This window comes from Semicossyphus pulcher, unplaced genomic scaffold, assembly GCF_022749685.1.
Source record: "Semicossyphus pulcher isolate SPU_LCO1_2020_fin unplaced genomic scaffold, fSemPul1.0.p SCAF_5, whole genome shotgun sequence".
NCBI classification, from domain to species: domain Eukaryota; kingdom Metazoa; phylum Chordata; class Actinopteri; order Labriformes; family Labridae; genus Semicossyphus; species Semicossyphus pulcher.
Genome location: NW_027211726.1, coordinates 15,320,670 through 15,336,692, shown reverse-complemented (window position 1 = coordinate 15,336,692; position 16,023 = coordinate 15,320,670). Strand labels below are relative to the sequence as shown.

General features: G+C 39.6%; 3 protein-coding genes across 3 annotated transcripts; 1 reads left to right on the top strand and 2 right to left on the bottom strand.

The window, feature by feature from the left end:
• Positions 1-490: 490 nt before the first annotated feature.
• mapk15 (mitogen-activated protein kinase 15) lies at positions 491-7,971 on the bottom strand. Its single transcript, XM_069681501.1, has 14 exons — positions 7,761-7,971; positions 6,517-6,615; positions 6,096-6,125; positions 4,987-5,077; positions 4,444-4,574; positions 3,961-4,124; positions 3,691-3,830; positions 3,529-3,586; positions 2,674-2,811; positions 2,450-2,555; positions 2,022-2,334; positions 1,716-1,846; positions 1,406-1,558; positions 491-1,237 (listed from the first exon to the last, which is right to left on the bottom strand). The coding sequence occupies exons 1-14, from the start codon at positions 7,848-7,850 to the stop codon at positions 1,043-1,045; spliced, it is 1,839 nt and encodes a 612-aa protein (XP_069537602.1). The 5' UTR covers positions 7,851-7,971; the 3' UTR covers positions 491-1,042.
• An 818-nt stretch (positions 7,972-8,789) lies between these two features.
• vps28 (VPS28 subunit of ESCRT-I) lies at positions 8,790-13,726 on the bottom strand. The gene is made up of 10 exons (XM_069681432.1): positions 13,674-13,726; positions 12,462-12,525; positions 12,314-12,342; positions 12,064-12,101; positions 11,862-11,951; positions 11,656-11,761; positions 11,260-11,361; positions 10,791-10,844; positions 10,619-10,710; positions 8,790-9,898 (listed from the first exon to the last, which is right to left on the bottom strand). The coding sequence occupies exons 2-10, from the start codon at positions 12,499-12,501 to the stop codon at positions 9,778-9,780; spliced, it is 672 nt and encodes a 223-aa protein (XP_069537533.1). The 5' UTR covers positions 12,502-12,525; positions 13,674-13,726; the 3' UTR covers positions 8,790-9,777.
• A 281-nt stretch (positions 13,727-14,007) lies between these two features.
• LOC138608312 (aurora kinase A- and ninein-interacting protein) lies at positions 14,008-15,927 on the top strand. The gene is made up of 4 exons (XM_069680871.1): positions 14,008-14,058; positions 14,276-14,389; positions 14,618-14,774; positions 14,888-15,927. The coding sequence occupies exons 2-4, from the start codon at positions 14,297-14,299 to the stop codon at positions 15,925-15,927; spliced, it is 1,290 nt and encodes a 429-aa protein (XP_069536972.1). The 5' UTR covers positions 14,008-14,058; positions 14,276-14,296.
• Positions 15,928-16,023: the final 96 nt, after the last annotated feature.

Sequence of the window (16,023 nt, the reverse complement as noted above, 5' to 3'; positions counted from 1 at the left end):
AAAGCATTGTTTAAGATCAAACCAGCCAATGGCCCTTACATAAAACTGTGTTAAAAGCTAATATTAGTCAAATTGTATCCAAATTTGTGCCACTTTTTTGCCCGTGACTACTTATCACTTGTCAAGACTAGGCTGGGAAGTAATGGACTAAATGTGTTTGAAGAAACTCCCCCTTTACCAACTAAAAATAGTAAAATTCTACTTACACATTGTTGCATCAGTATCTAAACATGTAATTATGTACTGTATATATTAATATTTTTAATCAGCAGGATAGTTTTTGACTGCAGCATAGGTTTTGAATGCAGCACTTTAACTTGTAACGAAGGTTTTCACATAGTTTTACCAGTACTTTACATAAGATCTGAGTATTTCCAGCAATGATTATTTTAAACTTTATGGTCATTTGTTGCCACAGTCATTCATGCCTGTTAAACAAACAAACTGTGTTCAAGAATCTTTTTCTTATGTACACATTAAAGACACCAAAAGGCTTATTGTTGCTGTATTCACATGAAATGTAAATCACTTTTGCATACAATCAATTCAAAGAAGTATTTGCATTATTTACAGTTATTCTGAAACCAACCGGCTGAATGTCTATAAACCACTAAGCCTGTAGGTCATTAGCTACATTGATCAACAGGAGAAATCTTGGCTGAACTGACCCTGTAGTGGGTCTCATTGCAAAAACCATTTATGGGACCCGATTGCCCCAAGGTTTGAAATACATAGTCAAATCCCAAGGGTATTTAGGAATATTTAGCACGTAAATAAAAGTCTCTCAGCAGATATACAGTTACTTAAAGAAACTACACACATTTACATATTTTCATAAAATTGCTGGTACAGTTGGATGATATGGATTTTTACAAATATGTCTTTCTCACAGACAAGACTTATAATCTCCACACTATACAACAGGTGTAACAGTCTTCTTCCATTTTGCCATGTGTGTAAAATCCTGGTACAAGGCAAACCTCGTCTTGTGTTGAAACACATATGCCACCTTGCCTTGATGTTACCACGGATGTGACTCCGGTTACTGGTTGTAAGGGCGGCTTCGTAGCAGATTGTCTAGTTCAGTCTTGTTGATGGTACCGTAGGCCTGAGAATAGCTGCCCAGTTTGGCTCGAGGGTCGCCTGCAGCTGCCACATTACAGTTACTCTGAAATACTTTCTTGCTGAACCGTGGCGGTGGCCGAGCCTCACGAGCCGGGATGTTTGAACGCTGGTTCTGCATGGAAATAAAAAGTCATTTAGAAATGTCACAAAAACCCTTAATTCGATATCTTATTTAAGCTACCAAGCTATAAAATATCAATTTATCAGTCATGTACATAGGTTGTAATTCCATCCTTGCATTGACTGATATTTTACATGTCCTGAGATGCAGAGGACTGACCAGGCGAGCAGATGTGACAGATAGCCCCGAGGACAGGGACGGCTCATCCTTGCGAACCAGCAGGTTGTTCTGAGTTTGGTTTAAGGTCAAGGAGAAGGAACGGTCATGTGCCACAGGGGCTGAGCGACCACGCTGGAGAATCTGGTCCATGGACTAGAGAGGGTCGTGATAAAAGACAGAATACTTGATGAGCCTCAGAAAGTTTATGAGTAGGAGAGAAAGAGTGCAACTAGCTAAAAATAAAAAGGGCGTAAGAACACAGCAAGAGAAACCAAACTGAATACTAATTGGAAGGAGGTTTGCTGCTTACTACGTTAGCGTTGGGGCCCTCTGTTGGTGAAGTTACTGCATTGCCATTACTGGTCTGTTCAGCTGGTCTCCTGCTGGCTGCAGAGGGGTGATAGTAATGAGGAGCACCAACTGGACTTCTAGCAAAAACATCTGCAAGAAAAAAACATTATTTTTTTGCATTTTCTACCAGAGGGAAGATGCATTTTTGAGATACTTTTAAGATATATGCAGCTTTATTGTTTAGATTTAATTGTGAAGGCATAAAGCTCATGCCTGGGTAAAGAATTAAAGTATATTTCTTTGATCAGGACTAAAGGAGTCATACTTGGTGCATGTGTGATGGGGTTGTACGTCAGTTTTCCCAAGCCAGGACTACATAACGGACTCGTCTTCTCCACATCAGGCAGGGTTGATGCATTCACAGGCGCAGGTTTGGTGTCGCCTGTAGGTGAAGGCAGGTGGTTTGTCTCGGCAGTCTCTTCATGTTGTGTTTTCCCCACATTGTTATTATCTCCGTTGCCATTTTCCACCTCTGGGCCTCTCTCTGCTTCATCCTTCACACTGGGCTTCTCCACGGTACTGCCACAGCCTTCATCCTTTGGTTGGATCCCCTGATGAGTTCTTCTCTCCAGCATCATCTGCAGGTTAAGAGGAGCTCGATCAGATCAAATAAAGGACATTTTGCAGAGCACTTCTATGTAATATTCTATGCTGTGTGAAATTAATTTTGAACACTCATGATTTGAACTGCACCTCATAAAGTTTGTTGCGGTACTGAACCACAGATAGTTGTACAGCATCATCCACAGGCAGCACAACATCATAGTTAAGAGCTGGCTCCTTGGCTGGACTATGAAACCTTCAGGGACAGGAAACAAAGTGATGGATAAATGAATGATCATCCAAATACTCATTTCTTCAAAGGCACACAGAAGAAAATGCTTATTGAGTCAATCTGGGTTCTTGGTCTTTAATACCTGGCTACATATGGATGTTGGAGAGCTTGCTCAGCAGTCAGCCGCTTGTCAGGGTTGAAAACCAGCAAACCTTTCAACAAGTCGAGAGCATCAGGAGGCACAGACGGCTGAAGGAGATCCTCCAAAGGCACCTGGGGTCTGGTGAAGGGAGGAAGAGTGATTGAGTATATTATACTACAACAAAGTTATAGCATTGTAGTTAGATGACATTGTATTGCAACGGACAGAAAACCCACATTGCGAGTCAACCACACAACATATTGATCAGTGAATTAGGTGGCTGCTGCTCCTTGATGCTAGCTGCTAAACTGCAGCCTAGCAACTTTTTTCCAACTCTGAACAACAACATTTTTACATTTTTAACATGTAGTCTTTAGACCTTACTTAAAAGTTGATCAAATAGGCCACAAAAGGCTTCATACAACTTTTATTTTCATATGCAAAAGTTCTCCCAAAGACCTGTTAACTGACTTTGATGGGAAAAATAGGCGGTGTTGCCCTTTAAATACTAAATACTGCCTGTTGCATGATTTTGCTTTGTCACTGCTGCGTCACTGCATCTCTGCTCCTGCTTTCTGAGCATGTAACCAGCCCCACCTCCACCTGTACTGTTAGCTATGATTATAGTCTTACTGATGGAGGGGGAAGAGATTTGTTAATGCCCTTCCCTGAGCGAGCGCTGTGCCATGCGCTGGCAAGGTCAGAAAACGGTCAGCAGCTGGGCACACATGCAAATAAAGTTAATTTAAATGCAGCTTGTGCATTGTCGGTTGTTTATACTAACATGTACACAGAGCAAAAATAACCTCACTGTGGAAAACAATATAAATACTACAAAGTAAAAGATTTTCTTACTTCAGTAACATTCTCTGAATGACAGAGGATCCATATTCAGACTTGATCGCAAGAATATCTGAAAATTAAACATTTCATTAATTCACAGCAACAAATGACGCCCATGACTTAAACTTTAGTATGATGCGCTCTAATAGATTTAACCTGGAGTTGTTTAATCACCTTCTGGGCTGGGGTGTGGTATGGCACTCATGATCTTCTCTATCTGGTTGATGGTGGATGTCCCGGGGAACAGAGCCTTTCCAAGAAGCATCTCTCCCAGGATACAACCGAGGCTCCACATGTCCACACCTTTAGTGTACCTATGGACATGATGAACTCCTTTAACATTATGATACACTAAATAGTATTTTATCCCTTGAATTAAAATGCCGCTCCAACACAAAAGATGAGGTACAGATACTGACAACAGATGCTGAACACAGTTGATACCTTGCAGATCCCAGCAGGATCTCGGGAGCTCTGTACCACCGCGTGGCCACGTACTCCGTCAGCGCTGGATTCCCACTGTCCTCCTGGATCTGGTTGAGAGATCTGGCCAGGCCGAAATCACACAGCTTGACTACACAGTCAGTGTCCAGCAGCACGTTGGACGGCTGTGGGGAACAGAGACGGGAGACAATGACAATGAAAGAGTGATTTTCGATGATCTGCAGAGAGGTCAGGACTGAGGTGTGACAACAGATGATACCAAGGAGTTCAAAGAGGTGGAACAGCAGACATATATTGGACATAATAGGTTCAATTTTCTGCTGATAGGTGTACAAAGCAATTAATTAATCAGATATATAATTAGGATTTATTTGGGTCAAAATAATAATGTGTTTTATCACTTCTCTTAAGGCCTTTTCGGCCTTATTACCTTTCATACAAATGAATTTAGAACTTCTGCTAACTGCTCTCCACCTGGCGTACCTTTTGGTCCCTGTGGATGACATTTCCTGAATGCAGGTATTTGATGGCTTTGAGGAGCTGATACATCACATAACGTTTGTGGACGTCCTTCAGAAGGCTGCCTTTCTTTATCACAGCGTGCAGGTCAGTATCTAGTACAAAGCACAGGGCAGAAACTGTTAATTGGATTGTTAAACCTTCTTAGTTATTCTTGAGATCATCTTCAACTTTGACTGTTACAGGGAGTAGATGAAAAATATGCAACTGAGCAGTGTTACAAATATCAAATGCAAGAAAGAAACAGTGCAGGTCTGTGCTTGGATGCTGCTGTAGAGTCATGGATTGGACTGCAGATAGAGGGAGGCCAATCTGTGGACTCAGCAGTAAGACAGCCAGCCAAGGGGAGGAGGAGGCCCTTACACACACACAAAAACACACACACACCAAGGCCTTTTTGGTGCCAAGGCAAACAGCTAAGAGCAACTCTAGCCTTTACTCTTTCCTATGTCTGTGTCATAACAGATTATGCTATGTTGTGACCATGCAAGAACGTCCAACACTCACCCATGTACTCAAAGATGAGGTAAATGTCTTTATCATTCTGCGCTCTGACGACATTCAGTAGTTTTACAATGTTGGGATGATCTCCAAACTCCTGCACAACACACAACAGAGATTTTTTTATCAACGGAAACAACAAACAGAGAAATCCCACTGTGGCTATTGTTTGGCCTGTAATAGCTGGCAGGTTTTGTGTAAATAACAGGGGACGTTTTAACACAGGTTACATAATGTTCCCTTTAAAGCCCATGATTACACAGTGGAGGTTCAGTGGAAGATGACAGCAGCTGATTAGGAGGCAGAGGCAGGGCTGAAGGACACATGGATGTAGGTCAGCTGAGAGTCAGACAGGAGTATGTTACACAAGCAAATAAAGCACAGAGTGGCCATTTTGCTGCCAGCACACCAAATGCCCCCCACTTAAATAATAAAATATCATCATTTTAAGTCATATTTTAGAACAGGTGTACTTATGTGTCTTTGAATATTTCGCAAAAGCTGGCACTGGTTTGGCTTAGTGGTTAAATCAGCGACCATATACAGAGGCTATCGTCCTCAATGCAGCGGCCCCAGGTTCAACTCCTGCCCTCGGCCCTTTGCATCATCCCCACTCGCTCTTTCCCTGTTTCCGGCTTTATCCACTGTCCTCATAAAAAGCCAGAAAAATGATGATTAAAAAAAAAAAAAAGGATATTAAGCAAAACCACCAAAAACCTATAGAGAGAATGGGAAGTGTATCCTGCAATGTTGTTTTCACACAGGAAACCTAACAGTTGCAAGATCCGTTTAGAGTCCTCTGACGCTTCGTTATACAAATAAAGCAATTAGTGATGAAACAGCACTGGAAAAATAAAGTAAATAACATGCCAGACAAGGAAGTATGAACACTGTAGCAGTCTACAATTTGCAAGAACAATTGCTGTATATGAGAAATGTTTTATTTTGTATGTGTAAAACATTCAGAAACAAAGAAATCAAAGAGGAAAGGATTAAAAGAAATGTAGAGAGTGAGGATGAGATTACGACTGTTTCATTCTGGACTTAATCTTAGAGAATGATAGCGTAAAAGAAAGGTGGACTTAGTGTAAGGCAAACGCAATAATAATTGTTACCTGGAGGAACATGATTTCCCTGAATGTCCGCTGCAAAAAGGAAAGAAAAAATACGGTTAGGAGAAGAAGTCTGCAAGCAACATGCAGCCACAAAGTAGGCACTTTTTTTTAATGAAACAGGCCAGAGAGTGACACAAATTTATATAAATCTCTCTCAGACCTTCCCGTCATAGCTACATTTGTCATTGTGAATTGATTGTTATATTTTTTTTTACCTCTTTGGGCTTCAAAAGTATTTAAAATAAGAACTTTTTGATAGAATTGGTCATGACCTGTCGTCAGATTCAACTGTTGACAGGTCGCAAGTCAACATAACTTCACATATGTTTGTAACCATAAGGGTTTAAGTATACATGCTAAGAAAATATGACTTCAAAACAGGCTTCAATAATGACTTTACTTGGACACAAGGGGCGCATACCTGAGCATCAGTCCTGTTCCTGAAGGCGTCAAAGATTTTCTTCACAGCCACAATCTCTCCCGTCTGTCTGTCAACGGCTTTCCACACAATGCCATAAGCCTGAAAGGGATACATAGCACTGGTTACACAACATTCGGTCGGTTGATTAATTGACATGTTACATTACATCTTTTTTAATTCAGATTATAGTACAGCTTTTCGTCAAAGAGTTTCTCTACATGTTGATTTAAAAGATTCTCTTCTTTGCCATGAATGGTGTGGAGGTTGTATTGGTTATCATGTTATAAATTATCTTGGCCAAAGATATGTAAAGTTTTCCAAACATATCAGTTTCTTCCTTTTAGAAGCCTGGGGCTACTTCCGACCTCGATATTTCTAGACAAAAGGACATGTCTGTGAGGGAGATTCTACTGATGTATGCCGTGAAGTCAAGAATAAAAGAGGCAACGGTGAGGCATCAGAGCACACTGTTATTAGAGACACGAGGAGTTGTGTTGTCACTAGAGGCAGTGGATCAGATTCACACAGCCCTGGAGACTCTATGCAGATCGCTAGGGAGGTCTGGGTAAAAGGGTTTTGCAACAAAACACAATTTATTCAGAGCTATAAAAGCGCTTTATGACCCTCCAAAGCCAATTAGCACAGTGCTGCTCAGTACTGTTTGGCTCCCTGAAGCATCACTACACAGCAGTGAAATGTAAACAGGCTCAACAGCTGTGTAACATGAGTCACTGCCAGCCTCAGGTACGTCTAGTTAGCCAATGTGACGCGTTTATGTGGCAGTTACCACCTGGCCATTTCAACCTGAGCTGTAATTTGTGAGTCTCTGTGGACAGCCCTTGGAAAGAACGCAGGCAGTTTTTAGTCATGTGGAAACCAGAGGAGAGAAAAACAAAAGGGTTTGGACTCTGGAGAGAAAAAGTGTCCTCATACGTCAGCTGATCTGCAAAGAAGTTAGTCCTGCCAAAGTAAATAAACCTCTTGCTTATAACACTGGTACTCACTGAGGACCTTAAGTCTGGGTTATTTCAGGAATTTCTCTTAGGGCTAAAGTACAGATGGGGTTTTAAGTTGTGATTAACATCAATATACAGGTTCAGAGGAGGCTGTAATGTTTTAAGTTTGGCAACTCACAGAACAACTTCTAATAGGATTCATGTCCTGGGTGCAATAAGGACATTTGGGGTAAATTATCTTCTACCTACATCAAATCCAGTAAAATTAAGAAACAAGAAGTCACTCACCCCTTTTCCAAGCCTCTTCTTGATTTCATACTTGAGAGAAATGTGTTCCTCCACCTCTGACACGTTTGTTGATTCATATTTCTTGCTCATTTTTAAAAAAAAAAAAAGCTGGTTCGTCTGCTCATGTGGAAAGAATCATCATACTAAGTATCACCGAGACAGATCAGAGGTCTTGAATGTCCGGTTGGACCAGAGCTGAAGCATCAACTGAATGTTACTTTCCACACACACAAACAGTAAAAAATGAATGAAAGCGAATCTGGCGACACTCGTGCGACCCCGTCTCCTCTTGAAGTATGACGTCGCGTTGCTTACTGTTCAGTCAACTGTCGAGACGCATTTAACTCCATGTAAAGACTGATAAACAAGCTCTCCGTTTTACCTAAATTGCACTGTATCTTTTCTTATTTGGTTATATTCAATTCCCCCTGCAGCATTTTGTTTGGATACTTCCTCTTCACTCTGCTCTCCGACCAACTGCAAACAGACCAGCAGCCGAAGACTTTTGTCATTACTTGTCGTCCTGGTAACGAGAACTCCGCTGCCAGCTTCTTAAAGGAGCCGCTGCACATTAAACTGCCTTCCTGATGAACTCATTTATACGGCAGCCGTTGGTGGACATCTGGTGTTTTCATGGAGATAAGTGTTGTATACGAGGGGAACGATCGCCCTTATTATGACTTGTACACAGATGCAAACAGTTTTCATAATTGCTTTCATTAAAATATTGGAATTAGTTTCCAAAAAACTCTTTAACAAATAAAGTTATTTATTTATCCAAATAAAGAGGTGTCGGGGCTAATCCTCCCCAGGTAGAGGAAAGGTAAAATGTGCTAATCCTGTAATATAAAACGAAGCAGCAGCAAAAGTAAACAATTAAGCTGTTAAAATACAAATAATAGCATGCAAATAATAGCAATCCAAAAATCCTAAAATACGATTTTTAAATTTTCAAAAAAGCCAAATAATAAGAAATATATATATATATATATATATATTAAATCTTATTCAGACATCACACAAATAACGTTGGAGGTAGATTTTTCATTTTTATTTCTAAAAAGGTGTTACATGCTCTTATTCAAAAATCAAAACTATTATTTACAATGATAAATCTTAATAAATATGTTCTCCCTAATGGTGTTTGAGGATTGAAAACATATTTAGCAAGCAAAATAAGGAGGAGGTGTGTCCACCTCTTTCTGCCCACTTAATGTGGCTAAAGCGTCATTTCTACAGGAAATATGGATTAGGCAGATTAACAGAAAACAGGACTAAAAAATGTACACAAATAATTCCTTCCACCATTTGTTAATTAATTTGAAGTGCAGTCTAATCATGTTAAAGTCCGAACAATATCTCTGCTGCTTTTTTCCCCTGTTATCAGACATCCTTTGTTGTATTTCTCTAACAACATAAACTCTAAATGGTATGCAGAACAAACAACGCTTATCTGACCCCAGGGAGCAGGTTGTGGATAGAATACGGGTACCAAAAAAGGAAAATATATATCTTCATTTTTCACAATAAAAAGGTTTTGGCTGTTGCAACCTTTTCTTCATGTTCACACCATTTGCCCAGTATAATTGTATCATGCTTCTTTTTTTGATGCTCTGCAAAACTTAAGTATAAAATTAGAACTTTTTGATATTACAGTACAAAGTTAGAAGTAAACTGTTTGTCAAGGGCAGAACAAACAGCCAATGTTGCAGGGTTTATCACACAGATTTGGCTAGAAAAGAGGCCAATGGAGCATCTCAGAGCACAGAAGGACCCTGGTGGACAAAGGCTGCAGACAGAATGATGTACTAGATACAGAAGAATAATATAAGGAGGTGAAGTTTAAATAGTACACAACATGAATAAAGGACACATGGGAGGAAAGAATCAGTAGGATATGAGACAGAAAAACTCCCTCCCAATAAAAATAAGTAGAAAGTAGAGTGTTTCTTTTTTTAACTTAAGAGATATCAGAGTCAGAATGTCAGACGAATGGCATCAATGATGGATATATGCTTTAAGAGGAGTGCAGGAAGCGGTTGAAGGCATTGTAGGCCGACTCCAGATCAAACAGCATCTGACGCACCTGATTATCATCCAACTCGTCTGAGGCCGACATGCTGCTGAGGGTGGTCAACCTGCCGAGACAGAAAGGAGGATAACAGTTCAACACATTTTTAAGACTGGCATAAGTTCAGCAGAACAGGGAATCGGTTTACAAACCTAAGCTGACAGTTGTTTCACTAATATAAGCAGTCATGCACGAGGAAGGACACACATCCAACAGTTTGTTGGACCTGGAGATTACACAAAAGCATTGAGGAGAATACATGTAAAGACAGATATTGTTTCAAGCTGAAGCCGAAAAAAAATTTGTTTGATGCCTCAACACGAGTTATCTGATCTGGCTCGATGTTGTTGCTGCTGAGGAATTTATACAGGCCTGACAATTCTCAGCTGTGTCATGAAACCACAGTAATGTGTTGTTATTATAGGGATTAATAGGTATTAATTAGGTACTTATAAACCAATAGACGTCATAACTCTACTTTTACAAATTTGCTCAACCTGCAAAGACACTTCATCATTATGAACAGTACATGTTGCCACATGACCCCCCATAAGGAGACCAAATTTGATAACGTACACATTATATTTACACAGAACCACTCCAAATGAACTTAAAATTATATTTAAACAATTAGGTTAGCAGGCTTGTATTAGGTTAAATTTAAATCCCCCACATGTACCAGGCAGGTATGAGTGTGTCCCTGTGACTAAAGTTGTACAAATTATGCTGCATTGAACGAGGCTTAAAAACATATGCAAAGTAAACAAGGTGTGCCAGTGTCACTAACCAGAGGCTGACTTTGTCTTTAGCCTCTGAGTCTGGAGGCATGTTGCTCATTCTGTTCATGGTTTCCATCAGTTCCCTCAGGTCTGGCTGGATCTGGAAGGAAAAGGAAAAGAACCAGTTGGGTAATTATTTTAAGTCTCTCTAATGTTAACATTTGAACACTTTTTATTTACCTCATCCATGGCCCTGATCTCCAGTCTCAGCTTGTCCATCACAGTGATGAAGAGCTGAAAGTTAGAGAAGGTGAGGAAAAGTGAGAAACAAGGAGATACTCAACATATTTTCCCACTTCCACTGTCAACAACAAGAAATCAATTTTTTTTAACCATTCGTATCACAAACATGGAACACATATTTGCTACTTTGACATCGCCTGTCCACTGATTTTATTAGTTTCTCTGATATTATTATATGAGGAGAAGTTGGCAGTGGATAAAGCTGCCAACACCCACTCACTTAAAGCTGACCAGAGGATGAGCCAAATTAAACGAAACCACTCAGCCACTTCTTCCTGACCCGATCTCACTAAATCAATCTAAAAAATATTATAAAACTGCAACACTTTTCATTCTGGCACGCCTCCTGAATAAGCCTCATTCAGAGACAGACAGTTTAACATGATGGAGGAGAGGGAGGACGTACAGAAACTATATCTGCAATGCAGCGGTTCAGGTTTCCCTTGTCATCCTTGATGGTGATTGGCCGATCCTCTTTAATCCTTTCCATGGCCAGTGGGCAGTCCAGCTGTAATTAAAATGACAAGAGTAATGCGTTTACTAGGGTTGGGCAGATTGATGAATCTATCGTCCATTGCCGACATCTAACAGTCATCGAGAAGGAGTCCTTTATCTTTGTAACATCCTTATTGACTGACTTCAGTGACACAGACTCTAATAAGTCTTATGTTTTACTGTTGACTCAAGTTTTAATGCCTTTGTTAGTCATTTGTGTTAAGAGATTGGTCGAACAGTTGCATGACCGATTTGTAACAATGTTCACGAAGGTTCAAAATATAATTCACTCCACTTGAGAACTCACTCTGTACTTCCTGCAGAAATCATCGATGGAGCCCACATCAGAGCCCTGCACCTGTTTAAAAGCAGCTTTATACTGAACCAACAGTCTGGAACAGGAAGCAGTGTACCTGAAACACACAAGTTCTGCAGATTAATACAAGCATACAATCAAAGTAACAGGTGATCTTTTAGTCTCTAAATACAAATATAGACTCGAGTATGACTCACTCGTTAGGTGTGACACAGTCTTTGATGTAAGCCTTCTCCAGAGCCTGAAGGGTCTTCACTACAGCAAACAACTCGGCCATGTTGTCATACCTTAAGAAACAGGGTTGATAATATGATGCTACAACCTGGGCCACATTATAAATCCCAGGGTTACTGTTGATTCATATTAGCTGCTTATTAGTCTTATATACATCACACTTACTTCTCTCTTTCTCTTGCATTTTTGTATAGTTTCACTTCCTGTAAAGACATAATTTGTTGTAGTTCAGTTTTAATGAAGAATCTCTTGCAGAAGAAACAGTTGTTAAAATGGTATGTTTAGTTTTCTTCCAGGTCATTTTGAGTGAATAATTAGAAATATATAAAATGATTGGATTAGTAAAATTTTATACAGAATAAAAATCCAGTTTGCACAACCCATAATTAGAATCCAAGATATCAGTTTCATGTACCTCGTATAACTCAGGTTTATTGGCCGGAGCTGTGGGAAACAAAAATAACAGGATGCTTTAATTAACATTAGGTGATATTTACTGTTAAAAAGGATGATGACTGAACAATATAAATACCTAAATTGTAGACATTATTTTAAGGTCTTACCTCCTCCCACACCTCCTGTGACTGGTATCCCATGAAACATGATGTTTATTTATCACAGCTTTATCTGAAAAAGGATTTGGTTACAATATGTCAAAAAATTAATGATTCATGTAACTGTATTATCAATTATTCTTATTCAAAGTATAATCAACACCGGAGGTGTTAAATCCAAGGGCTCCTCTTTCAATACAGCAGGAAAGAGTAAAAACAGAAACAGTACTTTGGGCATTTTGGATTAAATGAATAACAATACATTTCCTGGACAATCACTTAAATAATTTAGTGTGAATACGATCAGGGGAGAGCTTTGTTAGAAGTAGCTAAACATTGTAAGTACAACTTCTAGCTGCCAGGCCACAGATGACACAGTTTTAAGAGTGAGATGTAAACCCTGCCTTTGCATCATACTAAACTTTAACTTTTAAACAGTTAAATATAGACCGTTGGTTAAAAAAATGGCGTGGTCACAGTTTCACCAAATATACAATAAGAGAGTGTCTCAATTAGGTCATAAGAGATGCGTCAGGATTTAGGTGATTCTTTTTACCTAGGCTTAATAAATTCCTAAGGGAAAATCAAGCTTCTGTTCGGATATATTTAGCCCTGTAAGGTTCTATATATTTCTATTTAATTATACAGGTTTCCAAACAGTTTAGTATCACGTTTTCATTCTCATAAGTAAATACATATGAATTATTCACATCCTTTTTAATGTCCCGCATTCGGGGCCACATGCTTCCAAGTCGTTGTTTTCAGTTCGACAGATCAGCACCACAGAATTGCTGTATATAACTTTGTTCGCTTTTCAGAACATTAGCTACGTATTTAAAGGTTGGCTACAGTAGTTACACCGTGTGTACGCTTTAAATACTATAACAATTTGAAATCATTGTTCTGCTAATTATTGACATCAACTCGACGACCTTGATGATCCATGAGAATAAGAGGGACATTATCCTGCTGAAAAAAGCTGATCCTCAGCCTCGAATATCTTGTTTTGCCGAACTAGCTAACCATAAGTTAGCTGTAGAGGCTAGCTCGTTAGCACTTCCTATATGATTTATTATAACTGAGCCGTACAGGTAGTTATTTGTACACATTACACTTTTTATTACTGACTATCATTGTTGTCAAAACCAGGATGAGCCCAAAATGTTAATGCTATTTAAATATAAGTGTCAAAACAACGAAATTTAAAGACACTTTACTCACCCTTTCGGCAAACTACTGTGACGTCAATGTAAACACACCCTCCTGCAAGGACCCGCAGACGTCAAAGTATTAGATGTCTTTTGTGCCTCACTAAAAATATATATATATTTTAACATTTACACGACCGTATTAAAAACAAGTAGTTCTTTTGGAGATGTGTGTATCTCACATTTTAAAGGAGTTGTTTCACTAAATGAGACATTTTATGGCTTGACACTTTTATAGTTTTTAATCAGTCAAACGTCAGTGGCAGCCAACCGTCGAGGCGCGAGACTCAAACAAAAGTAACGAGGACGAATTTCTCAACAAGAACTAATTGATTTAGAAAGATAAGTTTAAGTAATCGCAAAGGAAAACGGAAAACATTCAATTGGCATTTTATAAGGTCAGTTCAAATATGATACGATTATTTGCGCTCGAGGAAAACACTTTGTAATGCTATAATTATTATATACGATCGAGAGATGGCTGTTAGCAGAGCTCGCTAACTGCCATCAGTAGTCCTGTAACTTAAAATTATGTTTAAGTTATGGTGTGAAATAATAATAAGACAGTCAGCAGTAAATACCACTGATTAAACATTTTAACTGAATGTCTTTCAGATCTGTCCTTTGGTTTCCACCATGAAGACCTCCAAACCAGCACTGAAGACTTCTGTTCAAGAGGAATGTGGTGTTTGGCTGGACACTGTGCAACTGAAAGGAAAAGCTAAACAGGTAATTATTAAAACTAGCTTTATATTTTTAATAAATGACTATTGTTGGCCCTCTAAGAACTCTTATCTAAGTAATAGCCTCTAACTCTGTTATTGCACTTTTTCTGTCTTAACATCTGTGCAAATTAGGGAAACCTCAATTTTCGAGGCTTTAATAAAGGCTTGAATGAACAAATGACTTGAGTGTCTTCATTGGATTATATCATAATCTTCACATCTTATGTTCCAGAAACGACTCAACCGTCCCATTTCTAAACTGCTGAATCCCTTCACTGGAGGTAGAGGATATAATTTGGCTGTGGCACTCAACTTTACTCAGACCAAACTGGAAATGCCAAAGACCAAACAGAGCTCTATATCAACCTTTTTCTCAGCTCAGCGCAGAGGTAAGTGTGCTGTCAGATTGACAAGTCATTATTTTAGCTAAAAATTGCTTGAATGTACCTAATCTTTTTAATTTTGTGTTAACATAATCTGTTTGTATTCCTTCTGCCCAAAGTACTCAATAAGATGTCTTCTGAAGAGCCAAACATGGATCCAGTGTTACCTCCTTCACCATCTAACCTGTTGCCATGTGCCTCAACATCGCCCACACCCGTCACATCAGGGAGAAAACGAAGACGTGAAATTGATCATGACTCTGAGCCTGGTTTGGACCATGAGCAGAAATGTGACAATGTGGCTGAGCCTGTGGCAGAAGTGTGTTGGGACCAGGCAGAGAGTCATGCGCCTTCTAAAAACATGAACTGTGAATTAGAAAAAGAGCAGTTTGAGGAGATAAATCCACCACAGAGTAAAAGGAGGCTCATTTTAACCAACTCATTGCCACTTGACAGTCAACCTGTTCCACAGGCGTGGAGTCAAGACCCATTACTAACATGTAGCCAGTTTTCTGAAGAGGAATTGGACCTTAACAACCAAAAAACTCCAACAGAGAAGAACTTCAGTGACTCTGAGCCAAGTTTCCATAACAGTCTACAAAGTGAGGAGGCATTTGGTGTTCGGATGGATTTTGAAGCAAGAACCTCGACACAAAAAGCCTTTACACACTTTAAATCTTCTCAAATGGATGATGAGAAGGAAAACAGCAGGTTTTTCTCTTCACTATCCCCGAGTAAACGCAGAACTCTCTGTTATATTGAACCTCTTTCAAATCATAAACGGACAGAACCAAAAACAGCATCTCCTCGAAAAAACATCCCCTTGCACCCGTGGAAAAAGGCTGATAAAGAACAGAGGCCTGACTCGCAGTTTAAGTGGACAGAACCGAGTGTTTCCCCTCTTAAAAAACGAGCACCGCTGCAGTCTGGGAGAGCGGTGGATGAGGACAGTCTAGCCATGATGTTCACCCAGGACTCTGAAGGCTTCAGGGTGATAGCGCACAGGGGTCTGCAAGCCAGGAGTCCACTCAAAGACCAGAGTAACATTAACGCTGGCATTGTGAGAAGTAGTGCCTATCAATGTCTGGTGGAGGAGGATGAGGAAGACGACATGCTCTTTACTCAAGACTCTCAGGGAAATGTGGTGATCAAACACTGAAAGGATGCACTGAATCTCGGCAGCAGTATAGTCTTGGTGTTGATCATTTATCTCCACTATTTTTAAAGTGCTTAGAGTGTTAGAGCTTAAAAATCA

Bases quoted from the DNA above. Each gene is read 5' to 3' on its own strand.
- mapk15 (XM_069681501.1), bottom strand. From the start codon at position 7,850: ATGAGCAAGAAATATGAATCAACAAACGTGTCAGAGGTGGAGGAACAC. The intron at 6,126-6,516 runs GTATGCGCCCCT...TCCTTTTTGCAG, and splicing joins GGAACAGGACTGATGCTCAG to CGGACATTCAGGGAAATCAT. The intron at 1,238-1,405 runs GTCAGTCCTCTG...ATTTCCATGCAG, and splicing joins CTGTCACATCTGCTCGCCTG to AACCAGCGTTCAAACATCCC.
- vps28 (XM_069681432.1), bottom strand. From the start codon at position 12,501: ATGTTTCATGGGATACCAGTCACAGGAGGTGTGGGAGGAG. The intron at 11,762-11,861 runs GTGAGTCATACT...TGTGTGTTTCAG, and splicing joins GACTGTGTCACACCTAACGA to GTACACTGCTTCCTGTTCCA. The intron at 10,711-10,790 runs GTAAATAAAAAG...TTTTCCTTCCAG, and splicing joins AGATCAGGGCCATGGATGAG to ATCCAGCCAGACCTGAGGGA.
- LOC138608312 (XM_069680871.1), top strand. From the start codon at position 14,297: ATGAAGACCTCCAAACCAGCACTGAAGACTTCTGTTCAAGAGGAATGT. The intron at 14,390-14,617 runs GTAATTATTAAA...CTTATGTTCCAG, and splicing joins TGAAAGGAAAAGCTAAACAG to AAACGACTCAACCGTCCCAT. The intron at 14,775-14,887 runs GTAAGTGTGCTG...TTCTGCCCAAAG, and splicing joins TTTCTCAGCTCAGCGCAGAG to TACTCAATAAGATGTCTTCT.